The sequence below is a fragment of the Telopea speciosissima genome, chromosome 1 (genome assembly GCF_018873765.1).
Source record: "Telopea speciosissima isolate NSW1024214 ecotype Mountain lineage chromosome 1, Tspe_v1, whole genome shotgun sequence".
Taxonomy (NCBI): Eukaryota; Viridiplantae; Streptophyta; class Magnoliopsida; order Proteales; family Proteaceae; genus Telopea; species Telopea speciosissima.
The window spans coordinates 19,098,647-19,121,677 of NC_057916.1; the positions used below are offsets into that span (position 1 = coordinate 19,098,647).

At 39.0% G+C, this 23,031-nt stretch overlaps 2 protein-coding genes across 3 annotated transcripts; one reads left to right on the forward strand and one right to left on the reverse strand.

Annotated features, from left to right (window-relative positions):
* Positions 1–5,920: 5,920 nt before the first annotated feature.
* Positions 5,921–12,303, reverse strand: LOC122646190 (protein IQ-DOMAIN 29-like). 2 transcript variants are annotated; one of them, XM_043839690.1, is made up of 2 exons: positions 12,207–12,303; positions 5,921–7,262 (listed from the first exon to the last, which is right to left on the reverse strand). In XM_043839690.1, the coding sequence occupies exons 1-2, from the start codon at positions 12,245–12,247 to the stop codon at positions 6,443–6,445; spliced, it is 861 nt and encodes a 286-aa protein (XP_043695625.1). In that variant the 5' UTR covers positions 12,248–12,303; the 3' UTR covers positions 5,921–6,442. The 2 variants fall into 2 exon arrangements, with proteins under 2 accessions (XP_043695625.1, XP_043695627.1); XM_043839692.1 differs by having other exon boundaries at positions 5,921–7,294.
* A 4,342-nt stretch (positions 12,304–16,645) lies between these two features.
* Positions 16,646–21,677, forward strand: LOC122646184 (beta-glucosidase BoGH3B-like). The gene is made up of 9 exons (XM_043839682.1): positions 16,646–16,904; positions 16,999–17,203; positions 17,399–17,489; positions 17,627–17,772; positions 18,153–18,396; positions 18,498–18,602; positions 18,733–18,915; positions 19,116–19,320; positions 20,992–21,677. The coding sequence occupies exons 1-9, from the start codon at positions 16,685–16,687 to the stop codon at positions 21,474–21,476; spliced, it is 1,884 nt and encodes a 627-aa protein (XP_043695617.1). The 5' UTR covers positions 16,646–16,684; the 3' UTR covers positions 21,477–21,677.
* The last annotated feature ends 1,354 nt before the right edge of the window (positions 21,678–23,031 follow it).

Consider the following 23,031-nt stretch of genomic DNA (forward strand, 5'->3'; position numbering starts at 1 on the left):
AGAGAGTTGAGCACTTGAGCGAGGTGATTGTCATGAATTTTCCTCAGTTAAATCTCATGTGGGTTGATTAATTAGCTAATTTAGTTGGTAAGCACCTCAGCTAGTTGCAGCAAGGTCTTGGGATTGAATATTGCCTTCACTTGGCCAGATGTGGATCAAATAAGACGGAGGGACTATTATGTAATATGACCTTAATGCATGGCAAAATACTTTTAATTATGGAGAAGGGTTTACCACAACGCGGGCATGGGAAAGTTGTACCAATGGGAGGTGTAATTTTGTCATTAGGGGCAAAAGAGTGTTGGGGAGGAGAGAGAATGTGAGACTTTCCCACTTTGGCATGGTGGGAAAACTTCTCCCTTCCATTATAGTGTGTAATGTCATTACTATCCGTCCTTGAGGTGCAAAGAATAATAAATGTTGGGGAAGAAGTTTTCTGTCCAGGAGTGTGGCCTATGCCAACACTCCCTGTAGGCCACACTCCCATGTGTCTATATCTCTCCTCCTCAGAACAAGGGGCAGAGGTGTTTTTTCATATGGGGAGGAGAGAGATAGACTCATGGGAGTGCTGACGTAAGCCATACTCCTGGACAGAGTTCTTTTTCCCTAAATTTTATTATGGTGTTTTACCAACAAAAAAAAAAATTTAATTCCCTAAAGCATGTGTTTGCATCCACCTTTGCTAATTTATACAGAACATGCATGAGAATTAAATAGATTAAATTCAAGCCTTATCTTTTGGCTGGCCTTACTTCCTTCAAGACATATTCAAGCTTCTGCTTCTTGCAACCTCGAGGCATGCATCTGGTTCCCTTCAGCAGCAAGACATCTTCCTGTATAACCATGGATGGTGAGTGGAAACATTCACAAATGCTGATGATTAGGTATAGTATAAACTGAACATTGTTCCTTGAAATGTGTATAGGATCCCAAATCGCATATTGGTTTGAGGCTATGTAGGTATCTTCTTAGTAATCCTTTTTGTGGGTACTTTGATCTTTCCAAGTTGTTTATCCTTGTAGTTACTGCACTAGACTCCTAATTACTGTTGGATTTAGAGGAGCATCAATATCCATTGTGGATTTAAGGGCACAAGAAGAGGAACACCTTTTGCTGCTCAAACCGCAGCAGGAAATGCTATTCGTACAGTAGTGGATCAGGATATGCAACGAGCAGAAGTCATGATAAAGGGTCCAGGTCTCGTAAGAGATGCAGCATTACGAAGCCATTCATAGAAGTGGTATACTATTAAGTTTCGTCCCCTATGCCACATAATGGGTGTAGAGTTTGTAGATGTATTTTCCAGCCCTCCCATTGCAGCAAGTCACAGGTACAGTCATACAGGCCAAGATAACTAAGCTGGGTCTGAGCATGAGTCCACTTGGTCTCTTGCAGAGGTGAGAGTACTTTGTGAAGTAGCTGGTTGCTGAAAATGATCCGCTATTAATGTCTTCATCTTTATTCCAGAGCCATTCTTTCTCCCCCACCCCACTCCCTTCACCCAAAGAAAAGAGGCTAAAAGAAAGGAAGAAGACTCATTTCATTGTTCCCATAAACAAAGAGCTATAAAATCTTAGCCTGTTAACTACAGGGAAATTGCTAACAAGCACCCAAAAACATAACAAAGAATCAAAGACTGCACTCATTTAACGAGGCTCATAAGAAACATCTGCTCTGATTTCTTTCCTTGGTTAGCCGTCTTCAGCTTATTTTGTCAGTGCTCCAGGAGGGCTATATTTTTTGGTTTGGATTATTTGGGTTGTCGAGCCATGTCACCAAGAAATTGGATTCCATATTTTCTCACTTTTGTGGTTTGGCCCTAAGTTGGAAAGAAGAAACCAATACATTGCTTGAAAGGTGGATTAGGTGTTAACCGTATTAAAGACATGAATGTGGCTGGGATCCTTAAGCCAATTTGGTGGGTGTCGCCCAAGAAAGATTCTTTATAGGTTAAGTGGGTCCAACACAAATACTTGAAGATGGATTCTATTTGGACAGTGTAACCGGTTCAGAACTGTTTCTGGGTTTGGATGAAGATGCTTATGTATCGGGCTCGTGGTAAGTCATACATTCATCACATTATTGGGGATGGTTCCTCTACCTTACTTTGGGTAGACCCTTGGCATCTTGAAGGTATTTTGTTAAACAGATATGGGGACCGAATCAGGTACGATGTGAGCACTAATAGATTGGCTAAAGTTCAATCCATTCTAGTTGAGGGCAGGTGGAATCATGGGCAACCAACTTCAGAGGCTCTTTAGAAAGGTGTGGGAGCAGCTAGGCAGTATTCGGTGTCGTGATGAGATTGGAGATGATTCCATCATTTGTAAAGGTTACCCTTCAAGAATCTTCTCGACTAAATCGGCTTGGGACATTGTGAGGTGCCCTACCTCTAAAGTGGAATGGGTGTAATGTAGTCCTAGAATAGGAATTAATCCTACTAGGAACCAAGTAGAACCAAGCTTAGGGTAAGCCTGCTGTTTAGGGCTGATTAGGGGCTGTTTTAGGGCAAAATTAGGGTTTAGGGTGGGAATTTGGGAATGGGGTTTATAGGGTTTTAATCTGCAGTTTTAGAGGGTCATTATGGTATAAAAATATCTGCATTTGAATAAGTTTTAATTTCCTGCAGAAATTAGGGTTAGGTTTCGGGTTTTGTAAATAAGGTAAACAACTAAAATTATGGTTTAAAGTAGGATTTAGGGGCAGGGGTTAAGGTCGACTGTTAGAGGGGCTAGGGGGAAGATTCGGTTGCAATATGGAAGGTTTCGATGGCTGAATGTGTCCCAAGAGAAAATTAGGGTTTTTAGGGTCAATGGAGAAGAGGGATCTTAGGGTTTTGATGGACGGAATGGGCAGACTAGGGTCGAGTGGAGATGGTGATGAGGGGAAGTTATGGTCCAAATCGATCGATTCCAATGGAGGAGTAGATCTGAATCGAGTTTAGAGTCTTCTAGGGTTTATGAAAATAGGACGAGAAGAGAAAAGGAATTGATTGGGGAAGGGAAGAAAGGATAAACAGAAAATAATAAATTCAAACTCACTCTCGAATCCTCTAACAATAGTTTGAATGGTTGAAGGATGAAGCCACCTTCGAAGAAAGAAGATCCTCCCACCGTCACGGCGTAAGGAGTCAACCGGATTCCACCAGTCCCTTTCCACCTTGATAGAACCACAAGGATGCACACTCAACAAAGCGACACTCAACAGAGCAGGGCAGCAACTATGGCAGCAAACAAAAAGCTTTTCATTAATCAAATTCGTGTTCCAGGTTTTGCCCCCTTACAACCTTATATAAAAGACTCAAAAATAGACTTCTACTCTGAAAAGGAAAGGCCTAACCCAATCCCTAACCTATTAGATAACTTAAACTGATTAGGAAACTAAAATAGACTCAAAATAGAGTCCTAATGACTTAAAAACAACTTAAACTACTTAAAATAAAGAAGATTCCCTACTAGCCAATAAGATATAAGAACCTCTTAGTCAATAGGATCACTTCACTTAAATTAGACCAATTGAACCAATTGGATGCAACCAATTTAAACCGGTTCCATTAAAAACATAAAAATAGACTAAATATTGGACTAATCCCGTATGCAACCTATGTACCCCTCTTTTAGGCCCATAAAAATGGCCTATTACATAGAAAACCCATGGGATCAAAGGCCCAACATACATATAACCCAACCCTAGACTTATTTCCAAAGAAATAAGCCTATTTCGGTGACGAATCTGCATCAGGGTGTCTACTTTACGATTCAATAATTGTATTCCTAGACATTTGGCGACGACTTGGAGGTGCTTGGTCGATGGTCTTCCTACTAAAGATTAATTCAGGAAGAAAAATATGTTGCCCCTTTTTGTTGCTTATGTTGAGCGGAATTCAAAAATAGGGATCACCTATTTGTTTTTACTGCTAATTTACTAAACAAATTTGGGGTGACATAAAACGGCTATGTTCTCCTTCTGAAAGCCATAAGAGTAATATCATCATGGAAACTCAATGGATTGAGAAGAAATCAGATAGAGGATTTTATTGGGTGCATTGCCAAGTTTGCATATTTTTCTACTATTGCTCACATTTGAAAAGAGAGGAACTTCAGTATATTTTGGAAGACCATTGTTGAGCTGTCATTCCGAAGGGGAAGAATCTCCTAGGAATATATATACCTTGTTGAGAAGTGGGGTTCCATTCGATATGGGTAGGGATGTAAATGGATAACCGAAATCCGAATCCGAATCCGCATCCGTATTCGTTTAGAGATATCCGGAAAATAATCCGAATACTCCGATTAAAATCCGTCCGAAAAAAAAATCCGAATACTTAATAATAAAAAATTAAGTAAATAATGATTTCAAGGGTTTTTGAAGATTAAATAAGTTCTAGAATATGATGAAAAGAGAATCATGATCTAAGAGATATGGATTGAGAGTGAATTGTATCCGCTAGGGGGAGGAAGGTCCGGGTTACACAAGGCAGAGATGTAAACGGATGGTCGAAAATCCGAATCCGATCCGCATCCGAATCCGTTTAGAGGTATCCGTATTCGACCAGGGAATATCCGGCTCCGATCACATCCGATCCGTATCCGATCCGAATCCGATCCGTTTACATCCCTAGATATGGGTGGACAAGTAATAATGTTTGTGTTTCTTTGATTATTTGTGTATGGGTTCCATTTCTTGGGTTTTGACCTGATGAAGAGTTCCTTTTGATCTTGTTCTTGAGGTTTAGGGGCCTATCTGGCTCCCTTGGATCTTATTCATGAGGCCCCTCATATAGTTCCCTGCTCGATATAGTTCGTATGGTTTCTCTTATAGGGGACAGAAATGATCACCTTATCCCCTGCCCGAACACACTGGATGGGGTCCATCCCCTCTTATTAGAGGCACTAGGAAACTGTACCGGGCAGGGAAGAACCTGAGAGGATAATTTTTCCCTCTTAGGCTGCCTTTGTGTGTGTAATTGTTTTTTTCCTTCTTTCCAATAAATGATGCTACCTATTAAAAAAAAAAACTACTTATAAGAATTGTTTTCTTCTCATAACAATAAATTGATGCTATCTATTTAAAATTTTTATTAAAAAAAAAAAAACTTATCAATAACAGATTGTTGAAGTTCGAGACCCTAGGCCTCTTGATGCAGGTGCGGACTAAGTCGAGCTCAATAGGGATAATTTTGTAATTTAAATTGGGGAGGAGGTTGGGGGCACCGCTAGCGCTCAACCAATGGGATGCTCGGATGGAAGGAGTAGGGGGACTTTTTCATGGGGGAGGAGAGAGGTTGACACAGTCATAAGTGCTAGGCTGCTAGTGTACCCAGTCTTTATTTAGGACTAAGTTTCCCTCCACCCATAGAGGACGGTTCACCCACCATCCTAGGGTTCACAAACTTCTGTAAGGTTTTAGTATGTTGCCAACATGCTCTCCCAATACCCCCTCCGCCTTCTCCCGCCCCATGGTGAATCGGATCCCATTCACCTCCCATTTACCCTTTTTTTTGGGGGGGGGGGGGAGGGGGAGGGTAAGAAACCTCCCATTTACCGTGGGTGGAGGGAAACTCGGTCCTTAAATTTACATAATTTTATTTTATTATGTTAAGATTACCCTAAGAGTATATAAGTTGGTAGAAGTAGAGTTTGAGGCAAGTGGAATTGGACTGACTACCGCAGGCCACACATTATTCATAGGGATTTCAAGCTCAGAAACATCCGAAGGAGAGATCCAACAGCTTTTTTTTTTTTTTTGGGGGGGGGGGGGGGAGGTGGTGTCGGTGGGTGGGTTTTTACAAGGGGGGGGGGAGAACAGCAAAGAATTGTTTCGCATTATCAATTTGTTGTTTTTCATGATCTACAGATGTTGAGTTAGTGCATGATCTATCAATTGAAACCATAAGCATATCAGACATGGTAAGAGCTTTAAGAATATTTAAGAGGTTTTGGAAATCTTTAGAGGAGCATATGAATTATAATGTTGAAATACCTGATGATCAAATAACAGAATGCTTGTACTTGCTGTCAGTCAGAAAACCAGAGAAGCAAGCACAATATCATGTTAGAAGCCAAGGGGAAGAATCTAAAATTTTTCAGGAGCCTTAGGGGTCCAATTGCTTTTACTTTTTCCAATAGTAGTTTCAAGCAAACCAAACATGTCAAATGGTGCAAGCAGTTGAACCATATCGTGATAAGCAGCATTTCCGCATCTGTGACTAACATGTTGAACTTGCAGAAAAAGGCCCATTGATCAGCTGAACCCATAAGATATACAGTATGTTGCTCATCCCTCACATGCAGTGTGATCAATATCTTGATAAGCACCCTTTCCTATAGGAAAAAATGTATTGTTTATGGATCTCCTCCCGAATTTTCTAATTTCACTACCTTTTTACTGGAAGGAAATGAATTTGACCTTCACAATGAGTTCAAGCTTTTCTGCACTGTTTCTAATTGTGAGTCAGATTATGTTTAATTTTCTGTCTTCCCTGCCTCCATGGACAGTTTGGTGCAGCCATCAGAGCTTGCACAATCACCCTGTTATTTGAAGGAGCCAAAGCAGTTTTCTTCACCATGAGTTCATGCTTCTTCATATTGTCTCTACTTGAACTACTGCCCAGGTTAGATCTTGGGCTGTGTTCCCCATGTATCCTTACAAAGTTTAGTGCAGCCCTCGAAGGCTGCCAAGGAACCTTGTTACCTGAAGAAGTTAAACCAATGGATTGATGTCTATGACATTTACTAATAGCATCATTTTCATCTACAGACTCCCCAGGAATAGCTCTCTTAGAACTCTTCTTGCAGCGTTCCACGCTTTCCTTCCCCAGTTTTCTTTTCAAACTTCCAACATTTCCTTCAATATCTTTAATGGCTGACTGGGACTTAGACTTTGGCTGATACAAATTACTCTCCCGGTCAAGCCTAACACTAGTTTGTTGGGGATATTCCAGTTCCAAATTACCACCAGAAGCTGTTCTGACTTGAAATTGCTCTTCTTTTCCAACATCCTCCTCAGGTTCTACTTCAACTTTGTCCGTCATTTCTTTGAAAATATTTTCTTTCAATCCAATAGTGGGAGGATCCTCATCAAGAACTTTCTCTCTTCCACAACCTGGGGGAAAATTTCGGGGAGCTGAGATTCCTTTCCTTGGAAGTTTTCCAGTTAATAGGGTTTTTCTCCCACAACCTGAAGGGAAATCTCGGCGGACAGAGATTCTTCTCCCACAGCCCTCAAGGGAATCACTATGTGCAGCAGTGACCTCCATTTCACTTCCAGAAACGGATCAAGCATAGGCAAACGACTGAAGGAAAAAGGGAAAGCACAAGGAAAAACATCAGCCAGAATGGAAAAGTACCTTAGTTGTCTAAAAAGAAAAATTCAGAGTAACAATTCTATGAAGAAGTATATGGGAAATCAAGCTCAAGATGATTCAGCATAAATTAAATGAATAAATGGGATAATCAGAGCACAAACTAAAATGAGAAGCTGTAACTGAATTTGTATGAACGCATCTAGAACATATGAAAACCTGAACGGAGAAAGAATTCAATTAAGCAGATCTGATACTACAAAGAAATCCTGGCGTGACAAAGGGAGATGTGCAGGTGAAGCAGTCAAATCCAAGATAGGAATGCCAATGTTGAGGGTTTTGAATGGAGAACAAATGTCAATATAATTCAGAAACACTTACTTATGTTATCATATTCATTTCATAGCAATGAAAGTCACATTACTTCCATTGTTGTTGGATGCTGTTACAATGTGTGGAAATTTATCGTCTAAACATATTAATTAGGCACTTCACATTCAATGCACACATATGCCATTCTTTTGCCTTTGTAGCAATAAGCATCCCATGACATAATATTAGGGTATTCAATCCATCACATGGTAAGGCTTAGAGTTACCTGATGATTCACAAATGCAAATCCTCCTAGGGAATACAACCCTTGAACAAGTTCACAATCCACAGGGATAAGAGAGGGAAGATGGCACTAACAACTATTTGCAGGGAGAGTAAGAATAACTTCTCTATGCAAGGAGGGAGAAGAAGAAACCTTTTCTTCACAAGAAAGAGAGTGAATTCTCAATTGCACTGTCCTTAGCTCTCCCCTCCCCTATTTATAGTTGTTTCTTCATAAAAGTCTCATGAATTCAAAGAATTAAAGCCTCATAAATTCAGAGGGTTAAGGCTTCTTTAGTTTCCGCCACACTAATCTTTCTTACGTATCTATGACGTGTGGCGTCTGGCTGAAAAATGTAATCGTCCGGGTCATTTCTACTTGACCTATCTCCATTTAGTAGGTGACAAATATACTCATCCCATCTCTTCACAATGTTCTCATCTCTCACCAACACTCTTCATGCACCTCACCTGATCAAAATCTCTAGTCTTCCTTTCTCTCATCTTAACTATCTTATAAATAGCATTTTCTCCTTCTTTAGTGTGTAGGTTGGTATAGAGATCCTCATATTTCTTCGCCCTAGCCAACCCCACAATCTTCCTAGCTTCGTTTCTTGCGTCAATATAACTCTTTTTATCCTCTGCTTCTTTAGTCTTTTGCCAAGTCTTAAAATACTCTTTCTTGGTCTTAATGGCTATTTGGACCTCATCATTCCACCACCAAGTCTTCCTAGGGGCCTGATGACTACCCTTTGCTTCCCCTAGCACATCTTTGGCCGCCCTCTTAATACAGATCATCATCTCGTTCCACATCATATTGGTGTCTCCCTAAAAGTTCCACTTTCCTTGTTTGACCACAATATCAGTAAAATTCCTTAGAGACTCCCCCCTTTAATCTCCACCACCTTATCTTAGGGTACATAGGTCCCTTCCTCCTAATCTTCTGAGCACTGAGGTACATATCCAGGACCACCAGTCTATGTTGGGTGGTTAAGCTCTCTCCAGGGATAACCTTACAGTCCTCCTTATGCTCCTTCACAAATTGCTCTTCAACGAAACTGGTGCCACTTTGTCCTCCATCATCGGTGGCTCATCTTCTTGCTCTTCCACCCACTGTTTAACGAGTTGTATAAGTTTGTCAAAAGAAGCTTCCATACAATTGAACATGGACGGCGATTAGCTTCATAGTAGCTCAAGTTGTCACCAAGCCTCTTCAAGACTCTCTTCAACCTTATCTACACTCTATTGTCTGACCTTAAGTTCTTAACGAACAGCAAAAAGAAGGTAGGATCAACGGAATCTACGACTAGATTTAGGTAGTTTAAGATAGGCTTTGATACCAAAATTGATGTAGGTCGAGATGGATCCGCGTGTGATGGGCCAATATCTAAGTTTCTGTTTCAAAGGGTGATATTACCTAGATGTACCAATCAGGTCGAATGGTTATGATTGCTCAGATCTGATCTCAGATCTAATGGTTTGTAAATAAGAGAAAATATCAACACAATTCAGATATGAGTTTCCAGGTTTAAAGATGGTGGATAAATTAGCTAAATAAGAGAAGTCGATGAATATTGTGGAGAAAAAATGTAGGAAAGTTATATCCTTGAATTTTGGATTTAAATGAACATGTGATGGAAGGAAGGAGGAGGGAAGAGAGGGTTGTCGATGAGAGATGAAGAGATAGAAGATAAGGAAAGAGAGAGAGAGAACTAACTAGGCCACTACCAAATCAACAAGATTAAATCCATTAACATACAATCATAGGGGGTGGTTACATCTAATTATAGGAAAAAAAAATACAAAGATATATTCCGAATCTAGGGCTCTTGGACAGAGACTCTGGTTTCCTTATAGCAACCTATAAAAACAAACTTCACTTCAAACCCATGACTAGGACAGCTTGATAGACCCTATTTAAGTAAACTTCTAACAAAAGAAAACTAATACCACTCCCTTACATGTCTAACCATTGGACCCCTCAAACAAATTCAAAACTAAACAACTTCTAATTCAAAATTATCCTATGGTTTGGGCCCATGGTACTACAGTATTCACAATTAACAAAATTCAAATCCACCATCCTGATTTTGAGATCAAAGCACATAAAGCAGATTTGATCTTGCTTCTACATTACAAGATGGCCCAAAATTTTCAAAAACGTTATAATATCTGAATTATATTGAAAATAGGACCAATTTTAAATACATAACCATGTTATCTGATGAAACTTTAGGCAAAGTTTGGCCAGTTTTGTTGGCACAGTAATCCCTTTTCAAAGGGTGTGATGGAAAGTGATATCCTCTCCAACAAGCAGATATCTTCAAGCAGGTTTGTAGCAGGGTTGTGCAGCAAAGGAAGCTGTCATATCCAATGAACAGTTGCTGCAGAATCCAACTCTGCCGTCACCCTGCAATTTGCAAGCACTAGGAAACACTGTAATCGTTCTACAAGACTGTAAGTTCACCCAGGCTTAATAGAACGAGCAAAGCCTCCACTCTAATTACCCTAATCATCAATTCATCATGGAAAGAGCAACAACAGCCATGGGCCTATATGTGTACTTCAGTTTAAACTTCCAGATGTATCTTTCATTATCCAAAACTGAATTATACCCAAGTTACTCAGTACCATAAAATCCCAATAGATAATGCTCAAGTTTGAGCATCAGATCTGCAAAATGGGAAATATAACCAAGACAATTTCAAAATGAAATGAATCAGGTTGGCTTAGCTGAGTAAAATCCCATGACCTGTATAACATCAAAGTAATCTTAATAACACTAACACTTTTCTTACAAGATCTGAAAATAAATCCATGATACGAGCAAAATGAATAGTTATCGGAAGTTTATGACTTTTTTTTTTTTATATCATACTGAGTCATGAACAGATTTTTAGCAAATTAAGCCTCTAAATTCCAAACTACATATTTTGTCCTCTGAGAGATCAATGGTTTTAGCTATAAAATTGATCAGTTTACTACTGTTTTACCTACAAAGGTGAGCAGCATATTAGCCAAATAAATTTCTTCCTATACTGTTTTGTAAGGACTGTAAGGTTATACCTAGGGAGAATCTAACCAGCCAACATAGATTGGTGGTCCTAGATATGTGCCTCATTCCACAAAAACGTAAGATAAGGGAGCCTATTTGCCCTAAGATAAGGTGGTAGAGCTTAAAAGGCTTCCTTGAATTCGTCAAACAAAGAATTTGGGATTTTGAGGGAGACTGATACGATGTGGAACGAGATGACATCTTGTATCAAGAAGATTGCAATCAACTATGATGTATGTTGCAGAATCTTGGAAATTAAGAAACTTCATATAGATAAACTAAGCGTAGCGGAGATGAGGATATTGAGATGGATGTGTGGCAAAACTAGGAGGAATAAAGTGAGGAATGACCATATTAGAGCTGAGTTGGGAGTAGCTCCGATACGTGATAAGCTTCGACAAAGTCATTTGAGGTGGCATGGCCATGTTCAACAGAGACCTTGGGATGCCCTCGGTTCGGAGGAGTGATTTGATTCAGATGGAACACACCAAAAGAGCCAGGGGTAGACCTAAAATAACCCCTAGGAGAAGTGGTGAGGAAAGACATGCATAGCTTAGGCAGTGTATCATGTATGACTTCGATTAGAGCAGATTGAAGAGCAAGGATCCATGTAGCTGACCCCATTTAGCTGGGTAAGACAGCTGTTGTTGTTGTTATTTTCTACTTACCAACAAAAGAACAATCTTGATGGTTAATTGGAGGAAAGTAACACATGCTAAATGGTTACAGCAACAAAAATATTCTGAATACACTTACAGAAATTAAAAATAAAATAAAATAATTCACCATGATTAGCCTAAGTGCTTCGCTTGCAAACAGGCAGTTAAGCCACCTTAATGAAAACCAATCCTAACCTATGGAGGCATTAGTTATCAAATGAATGATGGACTAACAACCCCCCCCCCCCCCCACACACACACACACACCAACAACAACAACAACAAAAATGGATTTATGGCAATGCTATCACCATAATCCTTTTCCCCTCTTTTTCAGTTAATGATGATAATCACTGTTGGAGCAGTGAGGGCTTTTAAAAAAAAACACACAATTCTTTCAATGTCTAAATGTTTATAAGAAAATAACCAATCACATTAATTATTCGGACTCTAATCAACTTAAGCAAATCGTATTCCATCAGAAAGTTCCAAACGCTGTGTTTGAAATAAAAAGTTAATAAAAGACGGAAAAGAAATCGCGAAGAGAAGAGATGACAGATTGGAAAAAGAGAAAGAACCAGAGATTCTGCCTTACCGTTTCACTAGGAGAGATTGGCAACTGGATCTTGATAACATGCCTTCTCAAACCATCCGACGGAGCTCCGGCGGTAAACCACCCCACGAAAAGGTTCAGTATCAATCGGTTTCAGTCCGTTGATTTATTTCAGTTTTCTCTTTATCTGTTTTTATATTTCGGGTTCGGTAATATTTTAGTTTAGCGTTTTTTGTTTTTGTAGAAAGTATATTTTAGTTTAGCATACCATATGTATAAATAATTAGGGGAGAATGTTGTTTGGTTGCGTGGCCTCTATGCTAGCCTAAGCCCTTTACACCGAAATAGTGAAAAATCGTTTATTGATTCAGTTTTGATTTTAAAATTAAGATCGTTTAGTTAAATATTTAAATTGAACTGTTTTTTTTGGTAGAATTTAAATTGAACTGTTTAAATCGATGGTCAAGAGTTTATGTAAATCGTTTAAAACCAATTAATTTATGCATAGTTTTAAGTCACTCATGTTTAAAATAAACAATATCAAACTTTTTGAATAAAATATTAAAAGTTTAAAACATATAAACAACTATAATCTTACAATTATCAAAAGATTATTGTTACATCAGAGATAATCTATAAAATAAAATAACAAAAAGAAGAGAAATAATAGGGAGAGAAAAATATGAGAGAGATAGGGTTTTGGGGCTTTACGGACGAAGCCACCAGATGTCCTGATGCAATTAGGAGGCGGGCAATCTTAACTAACTATTCCCTCCTAAACGAGGATAGCCCGTCCATTACATACATAACACAATTCGATTCAATGTTAGGTTTATATATATTTAAAGGATTAAGTTTCCCTCCACCAACTGAGGGCGGATCACCCACCATCCTAGGGTTCACAAACCCCTCCTAGGGTTTTGGTATGTTCCAAAATACCCTCCCAATACCCTTTCCCACCCTCTCCCATCCCACGAGATCTTATTCACCATGGGTGGAGAGAAACTCAATCCTTTAAATAAAAAAAGGGAAAATGTTCTCTACACTGGGAGTGTAGCATGCGCCCAAACACATGGGGTGGGTGAAATGACCGCCCTATCCCCTTGAATGACCACCCTGTCTCACCCCATGTGTTTGAGCGGGGAACATCGCCCCTTAAAGAGAAAGAAGCTGTTTGAATTTCAAAAAAAATAAAAAAAATTTAAAACCGTGTATCACCATTCAAAACTGAAACCGTTTAAAACTACAATGATTCAAACCATTAACATTGAAACCGAACTATTTAACACCCTTGCGGCCTTGCCTAATTACCCCACCTCAAGAAAAGGTCTAAATCCCCACAATTACAAGAAAGAAAAAAAAAGAGGGAGGTGACAAATATGAAAGAGAGAGAGAGAGAGAGATGTAGCGGAAAGAATGTAAGACTCAAGAGCTTGTATTTAATTAATCCGTGTAGGGTCGAATACCGATCTAGATAGGTGGTACGGTCGGTACGGCAAATTCAATACCGATTACTAAATCCATGCTTAGGAGGGGGAGCCGGGGATGGGAGTAATTGGTAGGTTTTCCAATAAAAATAGTATTTGGGTCCTCTATAACGCGACAAGGCTTGTAATGCACATCTGACAACCCGTAGTGCTCGGGCATGCAGGCCTTTGGATGTGCGCTACACGCCCTATCGTGTTACAGAGGAGCCCCACGCATTGAGTATTGAGTACCCTCTCCTTTGAACTATGGAGTCCATGGAGGGGGTATTTATGAAAATTAAAAAAAAAATATGTCATCACCTAAGAGTATAGGTGCAATTTCTTCAACCATCAAGAGAACATTATCTTAAAGTTGTTATTATTGAAATTTTTGGCGGGGGAGATTTCAGAAGTTAATTATTTCCTCGTGATTTGGGTTGTCGGGTTGCAACAAATTTTTATAACAAATGAAATAACATCTTCTAATTTTTTGAAAGAAAATTAATCCCAAAATAATAAAAGAATTGTGATTAGTGCAAATATCACATTGGTCCCTTTAATACATATGGGAAAATCTTAATGTGACCAAGGTTGGTTACAATAAAATTATAATTTTATTTTTTTATTCTTTTAGTATATCACATTTATTTTTTTCAATAAGGATAAATCATGCCATTTTACATAAAAAATGTATTAAATCATAATAGTTGATCACTTATCTTTTTCTTTTTTTTTTGCACCAAAATCTTTTTTAATGCTCCAGTGACCACTTACCATTTTCAAGTTATCATCAACACACTAGTAAGTCAAGGTCACCATATTTGAGATATTCAGTTATCATAATTATGTATTACCACATGGAAGTTTAAGACGGGGATAAAATTTTATGGATGGGTAGATCCTAAGGTCCTCTGTAGACAAGTAAAAATTTAGAACGATTAAAGTTGATCACATGACAACGTAAACCATTTAAAAAATTAAGAGTATAAAAATGATGCATTGACAAACGAGTCTAGATCAGCTACCCACATGGTGAATGCCACACAAGTGGAATGTTCACCTGAACTCTTGACAAACAAGGGAGGGTATGTCTTAAAGGGAATACTTAATTATGAACTTTGACAAGTACACAATTCAAACCAAGAAAAGAAAAGAATTTTTTTTTTAAGTTTTAAAAAAAATAAAAAAAGAAAAAGAAAGCTACAACGCTAACTCAAAAGTGAAATTGCACACCCCCTCGCATATCATTGTTCATGTCAAGGGGTGATATATCATAGATGCATCTCTCATTTTGTTTATGACAAAAACACCCTCTCACATGAACAGTGATATGTGAGGGGGTGTGCAATTTCACTTTGGAGCTGGTGATGTGGCTTTCGCTCTCCCAAAGAAAAAATTCAAAAAAAAATTGAATTTGAGGAGAGAAATAGAATGATGGACATATAAATCAATCATTGTGTCATCATTTTTTTTTTTTCCTTCTTTTCCTTTCTTCGCTTCCATAGCGTAAATGGGTGTAACAAAACCGTAGATAAGTTGCATTTGCATGGGATAGCATATGTATCAGGTTTCATAGTCCACCTCAGTTGTGTGGCCCACATTGTGTCAGACTTTCTCTATACAATAAATAAAACACTTTATTTTGCCAAGTGCCATTACAATTTTGGCTTGTAGCTCACCTTGAGGGATTGAGCTCTTCTCTAGGGAGCCCAGCACGCCTAGGGGGCATTTAGCCATTGAGTTGTGTTGCACACATCTCTAGGCATACACCGAGATGTGTGTAGCACAGGCCAACCCTTGGATGCCCCCTGGGTGCTGAGCTCCCTGGAGAGGAGCCGGATCCCACCTTGAGAGCATTGTCAAGAATATGGGTACATGTATTGGTATCGTTCTCGGTTGATACCGATAGGTCCATATCAGCCAGTTTTTGTAGCTCCAACATTTTTTTGTGGCAACTTAGAAGTACAAATTTGTGAAGTCTGTGATGGTAGCAGAGGGTTTGGGACTTTGGGCCTATTGTCCCAAGAAAGAGGTACAACCCGATGGATCGACTCGACTGGAAGGAATATTTCCTTGTTTTATTGTCTTGTTGTGTAAGCAAGAGGGAAGTGGGATTTGAAAATTTTCATGTTAGGGTTTTTTGGGAATAGTTATTGATACGTGTTTTGAGTGTTCTTGAGATCTCCGTTGTATCATTCTTCCATCACATAATGAACCATCTTCAGCTTATCCCGTGGATATAGCACCTAAAATTGGTTTGTGAACCACGTTTATACTTTGTTTATATTTTGTGTCATCCTTGCTTAAATCTGTTTTGTTTCTTCGTATTTTTTGGTGGAACCGTCACACCAATACGGAAGAGAGAGAGAGAGAGTCTGACCCTTCCAGTTTTTTAACAACTACTTGATCCGTTTTTATCTCTTTCGAAGCCTCATATACGTACGTAAATCATCAAATCCACCTCCGGGGATCCCTTATATAGCAAATTATAGTTCCTATGGACAATCATAACGTTCGCAACATCCTAGCTGGATTGAGGACGGACGTCCTTGAATCTTTGAATGCTGTTTTTCAAATCCGCCTATATATACCCCACATTAAACCATGCTCTGCATTAATATTCTGCTTGTTTGGAGCTCCCCTCTCGGTAGGATGCTTTCTTCTTTTTGGGTTTTTCTTGCATTGTCTTCTCCTTAATTATAATTTCTCATCTGTATTGGAGATATACTACAATCAACAATGATGATAGAATTTTTGTGATCTTATTAGCTTGCATTGGATGAAATCTAGATACTTAGCTTCCATTTTAGCTCTTAAATCTTTAAATTTCAGATTCCACCATTACTGTTTAGCCATAATAATGGACGTGGGTTTCGGATTTCTTGGTTGGGCTTTCATTCCATGACTCTTTTTTTTTTTCCCTGATTACTTCTTTGGCTTTTGCTGGTTTATGATTTTTATTGCTCGATTTCAAACATTGGATGTGAACATGCTTGTTCTAAAATTACCTTCTGATCTCCAGAGTGAACAGAATATTAATTTGGAGAAACAAACATGCCACGAATTTGGATCCCCCTAGTGGGACTTCTGTGCTTATGCTGCTGGGTAGCCATGGCAGAAGCAGACTACTTGAAGTACAAAGACCCTAAACAGGGATTGAATGTGAGAATCAGGGACCTTATGAAGCGAATGACACTTGAGGAGAAGATCGGTCAGATGATGCAACTAGATGTGACTAAATCTACCCCAGAGATAATGAAGACTTATTCAATAGGTTGGTGCTAATTGATTGGTAGATTTAAGAAGCGCAGATGAATTAGGAATGGAGTAGTAGTCTAAAGAAGTCTTTTCGTTTTGGTTTTGAGCAGGAAGCGTATTGAGTGGTGGAGGAAATGGGCCTCGTCCAAATGCTACCGTTACCGATTGGATTGATATGGTTAACAATTTGACGAGGGGTTCTCTGTCTAGTCGTCTGGGGATTCCGATAATCTATGGAATTGATGCAGTTCATGGTCACAACAATGTCTATGGTGCAACAATATTCCCTCACAATGTTGGTCTCGGAGCAACTAGGTAAGTTTAAGGAAGTCTTTCAAAATTTACTTACTTGTATGAGATTGCTTCTCTTCTTTTTGCTAACCTCTCTTAACAGTAGTAGTTCATGTTACCTGAAACTTGATAAAAAAAAAACAATTGAGATGTAAGAAAAATCTGTTAATAGATGTATCTTTGTGCTTCCAATCTTGTAATGAACTTTTCATTATTCAGAGATCCTCAACTTGTGAAGAGAATTGGGGCTGCAACTGCTGCTGAAGTTAGAGCTACAGGCATTCCTTATGCTTTTGCTCCATGTATTGCAGTAAGTTAGAACAGAAGTCATAATTTTTCAGAAATTTTTGAGATGTCTTTCAGTAGCTACTGCTGAGCCTTGGGGGCTGGGGAGCTTAAAAATGCTCTGTTTCTGAACTTGTTGCTTTTACCAATCACTCTATGTAGGTCTGCAGAGATCCAAGATGGGGTCGGTGTTATGAGAGCTATAGTGAGGATCACAAGATTGTTCAAGATATGACAGAGATCATACCTGGGTTACAGGGAGATCTTCCTGCTAATGTTAAGAAGGGAGTTCCTTATCCTATTGCAAAGTAAGAGTCAATCCAAGCTGGCATATACTTCATTGCAACATATTTTAAACCTTTGAGGTCCTACCTTTGTAGACACTTAATATTGATCGACTAAACATATTCACTATTGATTTATGATTTATCCTATTATCCCAAAACATTCCAAGAGAACCCATGTCTTCAGATCTTCCCTTGAGAAAAGCCTACTGTTCTTAATGGCCACTCCAGCAATTTAGGACATTCCTCTGATTTTGAGGCAAAATTGCAGTTGATCCATCGCTACTCCACTGTTCCATCTTTAAGACAACTATAAAAGATAATAGGGAAGAAGAAGTAAGATCGTTAGGTTGACTTCTTCAAATTCTTCCTCTCAAAGCATTTCTCTTCTTGAATCTGTGTAGGGACAAGGTAGCGGCTTGTGCAAAGCACTTTGTCGGTGATGGTGGCACAGTCAGGGGCATTGATGAGAACAACACTGTGATCGATTGGCATGGATTGGTCAGCATCCACATGCCAGCTTACTACAACTCCATCATCAAGGGTGTTTCGACCATCATGGTCTCCTACTCGAGCTGGAATGGGAAAAAGATGCATTCCAACCAACAACTTATTACCGGCTTCCTTAAAGACAATCTAAAGTTCCGGGTAAAGCCAATTTAAGTTACGTTGTGCTCATGTATAATTTCTGTCTCTCAAACTGGATTCAACTAAGGCTACTGTGTTCTGTGTTTTGGATCAAATATCAGGGCTTTGTCATCTCAGATTGGGAAGGCATTGACAGAATTACACCCACACCACATTCAAACTACACATTCTCTGTCCAAGCTTCAGTTCTTGCCGGCATTGATATGGTTAGTGGCTCTCTGGTGTAGAATCTCAAATTGGACTCTTTTTATTGGATTGTTTTTCCTAACCTCACAAAGAAATTAAAAATGGTTTAATTTTAATCACGTACTGTGCGCTTGTGCTTTCTTTGATCAGATCATGCTTCCTTACAACCACACCGAGTTCCTCGATGCCATGCTCCTCCTCGTGAAGAGCAACGTCATACCCATCAGTCGGATTGACGATGCTGTCAAAAGGATTTTGAGAGTCAAGTTCACCATGGGTCTCTTCGAAAACCCTATTGCTGATAACAGCCTAGCCAACCAGCTGGGAAGTCAGGTGAGTTAGACTAACCATTAAGAGTTCAGAGCTTTACAATATCAACCCAACTTTCCAGGTGGTAATTTGGTTTTTGAGCTTTTCATATTGCTTCAAAAACTAAAAAGAAAAAGAAGATTAAGAGAAATTTTTTCAAGTATTTATGCTCCTTTGTGTCTGGAATATGGTCCCAATGATCAAGCCTGGTGTCTCTTGGATAGGCAAACAGAGATATTGCAAGGGAAGCTGTTAGGAAATCGTTGGTGCTGTTGAAGAATGGAAAGAATCCAAATGAGCCATTGTTACCCCTCCCAAAGAAGGCACCCAAGATCCTTGTTGCTGGAACTCATGCTGCCAATTTGGGTTTACAATGTGGTGGGTGGACCATTACATGGCAAGGAGGCAACGGAAATAACTACACACTTGGTATGGTTTTCACCTCTTATAATTCATAACAACAACAACTCAGCCTTATCTCAACTAAATGGGGTCGGCTACATGGATCCTTGCCCTCCAATCAGCTCTATATGAGGTCATACTTGATACAAAGCCTAAACTATGCATCTCTTTCCTCACTATTTCTCCTAGGGTCATTTTAGGTCTGCCCCTGGCTCTTTTAGTTCCTAAAATCTGAATCAAATCACTCATCCATACTAAAGCATCCGCTGAACATGGTCATGCCACCCCAATCAATTTTCTCATAGCTTATGATGTATCGGAGCTACTCCCAATCAGCTCTAATATGATCATTCCTTAATTTATCCTTTCTAGTTTCACCTCCTATAATTCATGCTTATTTATATAGCAGTCTTTGTGATAATCCATTCAAAGTCAGATATAGTAGGTCCCCTTACAACACCAATTATAAGTAATTGCTATAAAATATTTTCTCTCTCTCTCTTCCCTCCCCCCCCCCCCCAAAACCTCGACAGAAAATAATTGTACAAATTGATAGGGATCAGATTGACAACAAAAGGGGCCATAAAATTTTATTTTGAACCAGTGAGACTTGATCTTCTTGGCCTTCCCATTCCCCATTTCTATTCTATGATCTCCAAAATTGAGAGAGTTTCATGGCTTAAAGTTCATTGCAGTTAACATCTCTTTGCTCTAACATTAGGTGGTGCACCTCATCAATTTCTTCTTCGTTGATAACTTTCTCATTATCCACTGAAGTGAATCCCCTATGATGACTTCATGAACTATTTCTTCATTTGTTGGAAGAATAAACATTTTGATGATCATTGAATCCTATACATCCAAAATAACATATTCATATACAATTCTTCAAGGACTATTTCTTTAGTTCAACCTAATGAGGTTGATGCCAAGGTATCAAACTTTTAGTGATTTGGTTAGCCATCATCCTTGTGAATAGTGGAAAAGGCCATTAGCCTTCAATAATTGAATATTGTCCCAAGAATAATTGATCTTGAAGTTGGTTGACTTTATAGTTTCCTATCCCACTGCCATCATTTGAATTTAATTCATGTTCCAGTTGATAACTTGGATAAAGACTTTAAAGGCTACAATGACCCTAGCATCCATCAGTTTTATCTTCAAAAAAATTGTTAAAAGAGGAAGAAATTGAACATGCACCTATCTAATTCAATGTTGTCAACAACATGGTGTAGAACAAAATTTAAGTTAGACGACTTTTCCTCATTACTGATTGCAAGAGGGCCTAATGTATAGTAAGCCTCCTGTTGTTCCTGATGCCTTTCCTAAGGGGGGGGGGGGGGGAAACAAGATTTTAAAAAGCCTTTCATGAAAGCTTCTACCAGTCTGCATTGTCCCTAGCACATTATCTACACTTTGCCAGTTGCTGAAAAAGAGGAAAAAAACATGTATACAAATTGATTCACTCCCACCCCCATTAGATATGTCAAACTAAATCCAACCTCAACTTGATTAAATTGTTGTTCTGGTACTGGTAGAAGTTGTTTATTTCCTTCTTTTAGCTTTTAATTATATAATCAAAACACTCTCATTTTCACATATGCCTTTACAGAAATCACTCTAATGCTACTTTTTAACAGTTGATTTCTATCATATGATAATCAAATTCATTGATGAAAGTGCTCTCCAAATGAGTAGGTACTACCATCCTCACTGGCATCAAAGCTGCAGTTGATCCGAGCACTGAAGTTATCTACAATGAGAACCCAGATGCTAACTTTGTCAAGTCAAATGGCTTCTCTTACGCCATTGTTGTTGTGGGTGAGCCACCTTATGCTGAATACTTCGGAGACAACTTAAACCTCACAATCCCAGCCCCTGGACCAACCATAATCAACGACGTGTGTGGATCAATCAAGTGTGTTGTAGTCCTCGTAACTGGTCGACCTGTTGTGATTGAGCCATATGTCTCCTCCATTGACGCCCTCGTAGCTGCATGGCTCCCAGGTTCAGAAGGCCAAGGTGTGGCTGATGTTCTTTTTGGGGACTATGGGTTCACCGGAAAGCTTTCCCGTACTTGGTTCAAGACTGTTGATCAGCTACCAATGAATGTTGGGGATGCACACTATGACCCACTCTTCCCATTCGGATTTGGGCTCACAACCAATCCAACCAGTGGATAGTAAAGATCAGTCAAATTTAGAGACCTGTTCTCCACCTATTTATTATTGTTATGGTTTCAAAATGGGAATTTTGTTTCCCCATCCAGTGATCCAACAGATATATACTAAGTTTCCTATTCCCTGTCAAGGAAAATTTAACAGAATACCATGGTTCAAGTCTAAAATTCAATACATAATGAATAGACTTCAGTTTAAATATATTAATTGTTTAATGATTTTTTTTCCGATAAACAACAATTATTGAAATAGGAAGAGAAAGATACAAGCAGCCTCCAAAGGAAGCATACTATGGCATACAACAAGTATTATCCCACCCTTACAAGGGCCATCCCTCACAAAGGAACACTATTCCCATAAGACATACTATGACAGAGAATCCCTTGCTTAGCCAAATCATCCTACCATTGGCACTCTATCATAAGCTCTTGTAATCACATAACACAGCCCAATTTTTCAAAGACAATTCAGTTTAACCCGAGTAAATTCATCTTTACCTAATCAGTATGGAGTTAAGCACCAACAACCAAATCTTTAGACAATCATAAAGATCCACCCACCCCAGATGGTCCCAGATTACAAGTGCAGCAACCATCAAGATTTAGCTTCACCTCAACATCTAGGAAGGAACAACCAAATCCTCAACTCCCTCTCTCTTTTGTTTCTCCCAAATGAACCAAAATTCTTCCCACAATCCTTAAAGCATCAGCGATCCAAAATTCATCTGATCAGTACCATTTTGTTTCTCCCAAAATGGTACTGTGCATGCTGATTAGTATCATTTTGTTTCTCCCAAATGAACCAAAATTCAGCCCACAATCCTTGAAGCATCAGCAATCCAAAATGCTTACTTTGGGGGGGACAATACAGTAAAAATAAGCACATGAAAACTTGCATACCCCAAAGTTGTGGTGCCACTTGATCAAATCATCAGGTTCAGCATCTATTGTATCCCCCTCCCCTCCCCCCCTGCAAAAAAAAATTTGTCAAGTTGCATATCCATGAATAAATTTCGTTCCCCACCAATCTACTGGTCCATCATCCAATCCCTCTTTACCTGTTGTACATTGAGCACCATACCACCAAACAGTATGGGGGATACCAAAGCCGGATACAATTGTAAAAATACAATAAACCATCAAATGCAAAACTATAATGAAGAAAGAGCCAAGGATGGTATGATAAGGGAAACAGGTGCCAGTTTCCAAAAGAGAGAGACAGCATAACTTTAGAAATAGACGTTAATTTCTGGGTTGGAAAAACAAAAGCATCAAGTTCGTGAGTTTGATATTCATCAATTCTGGTTAAGTAGGAGTCAGATTTATCTGGTTAGAGTCATATCAGCCTCTCTCTCTTCATCAATCTCAAATTTGGACATTTTAAATCAGCATAATTGGAGTTTTCCCCCCCTATTATGCTAATAAGTCAGATCCAAAGTTTATCAAGTGAATTTGAAGTTTCAATAGAAAGTACCATTCCAAGTAGTAGTTCTGCTTGCTTTAAAAACAAGATTTATATTTCTTCTCTATTTCAGTTCCTTTCATAGCTAGTTGAGAAT

Coding starts and splice junctions, on each gene's coding strand:
- LOC122646184 (XM_043839682.1), top strand. CDS start 16,685: ATGCCACGAATTTGGATCCCCCTAGTGGGACTTCTGTGCTTATGCTGC. Junction 17,204..17,398: donor GTTGGTCTCGGAGCAACTAG/GTAAGTTTAAGG, acceptor TTCATTATTCAG/AGATCCTCAACTTGTGAAGA. Junction 18,603..18,732: donor TTCTTGCCGGCATTGATATG/GTTAGTGGCTCT, acceptor TTCTTTGATCAG/ATCATGCTTCCTTACAACCA.
- LOC122646190 (XM_043839690.1), bottom strand. CDS start 12,247: ATGTTATCAAGATCCAGTTGCCAATCTCTCCTAGTGAAACG. Junction 7,263..12,206: donor CAATCTCTCCTAGTGAAACG/GTAAGGCAGAAT, acceptor CGTTTCTGGAAG/TGAAATGGAGGTCACTGCTG.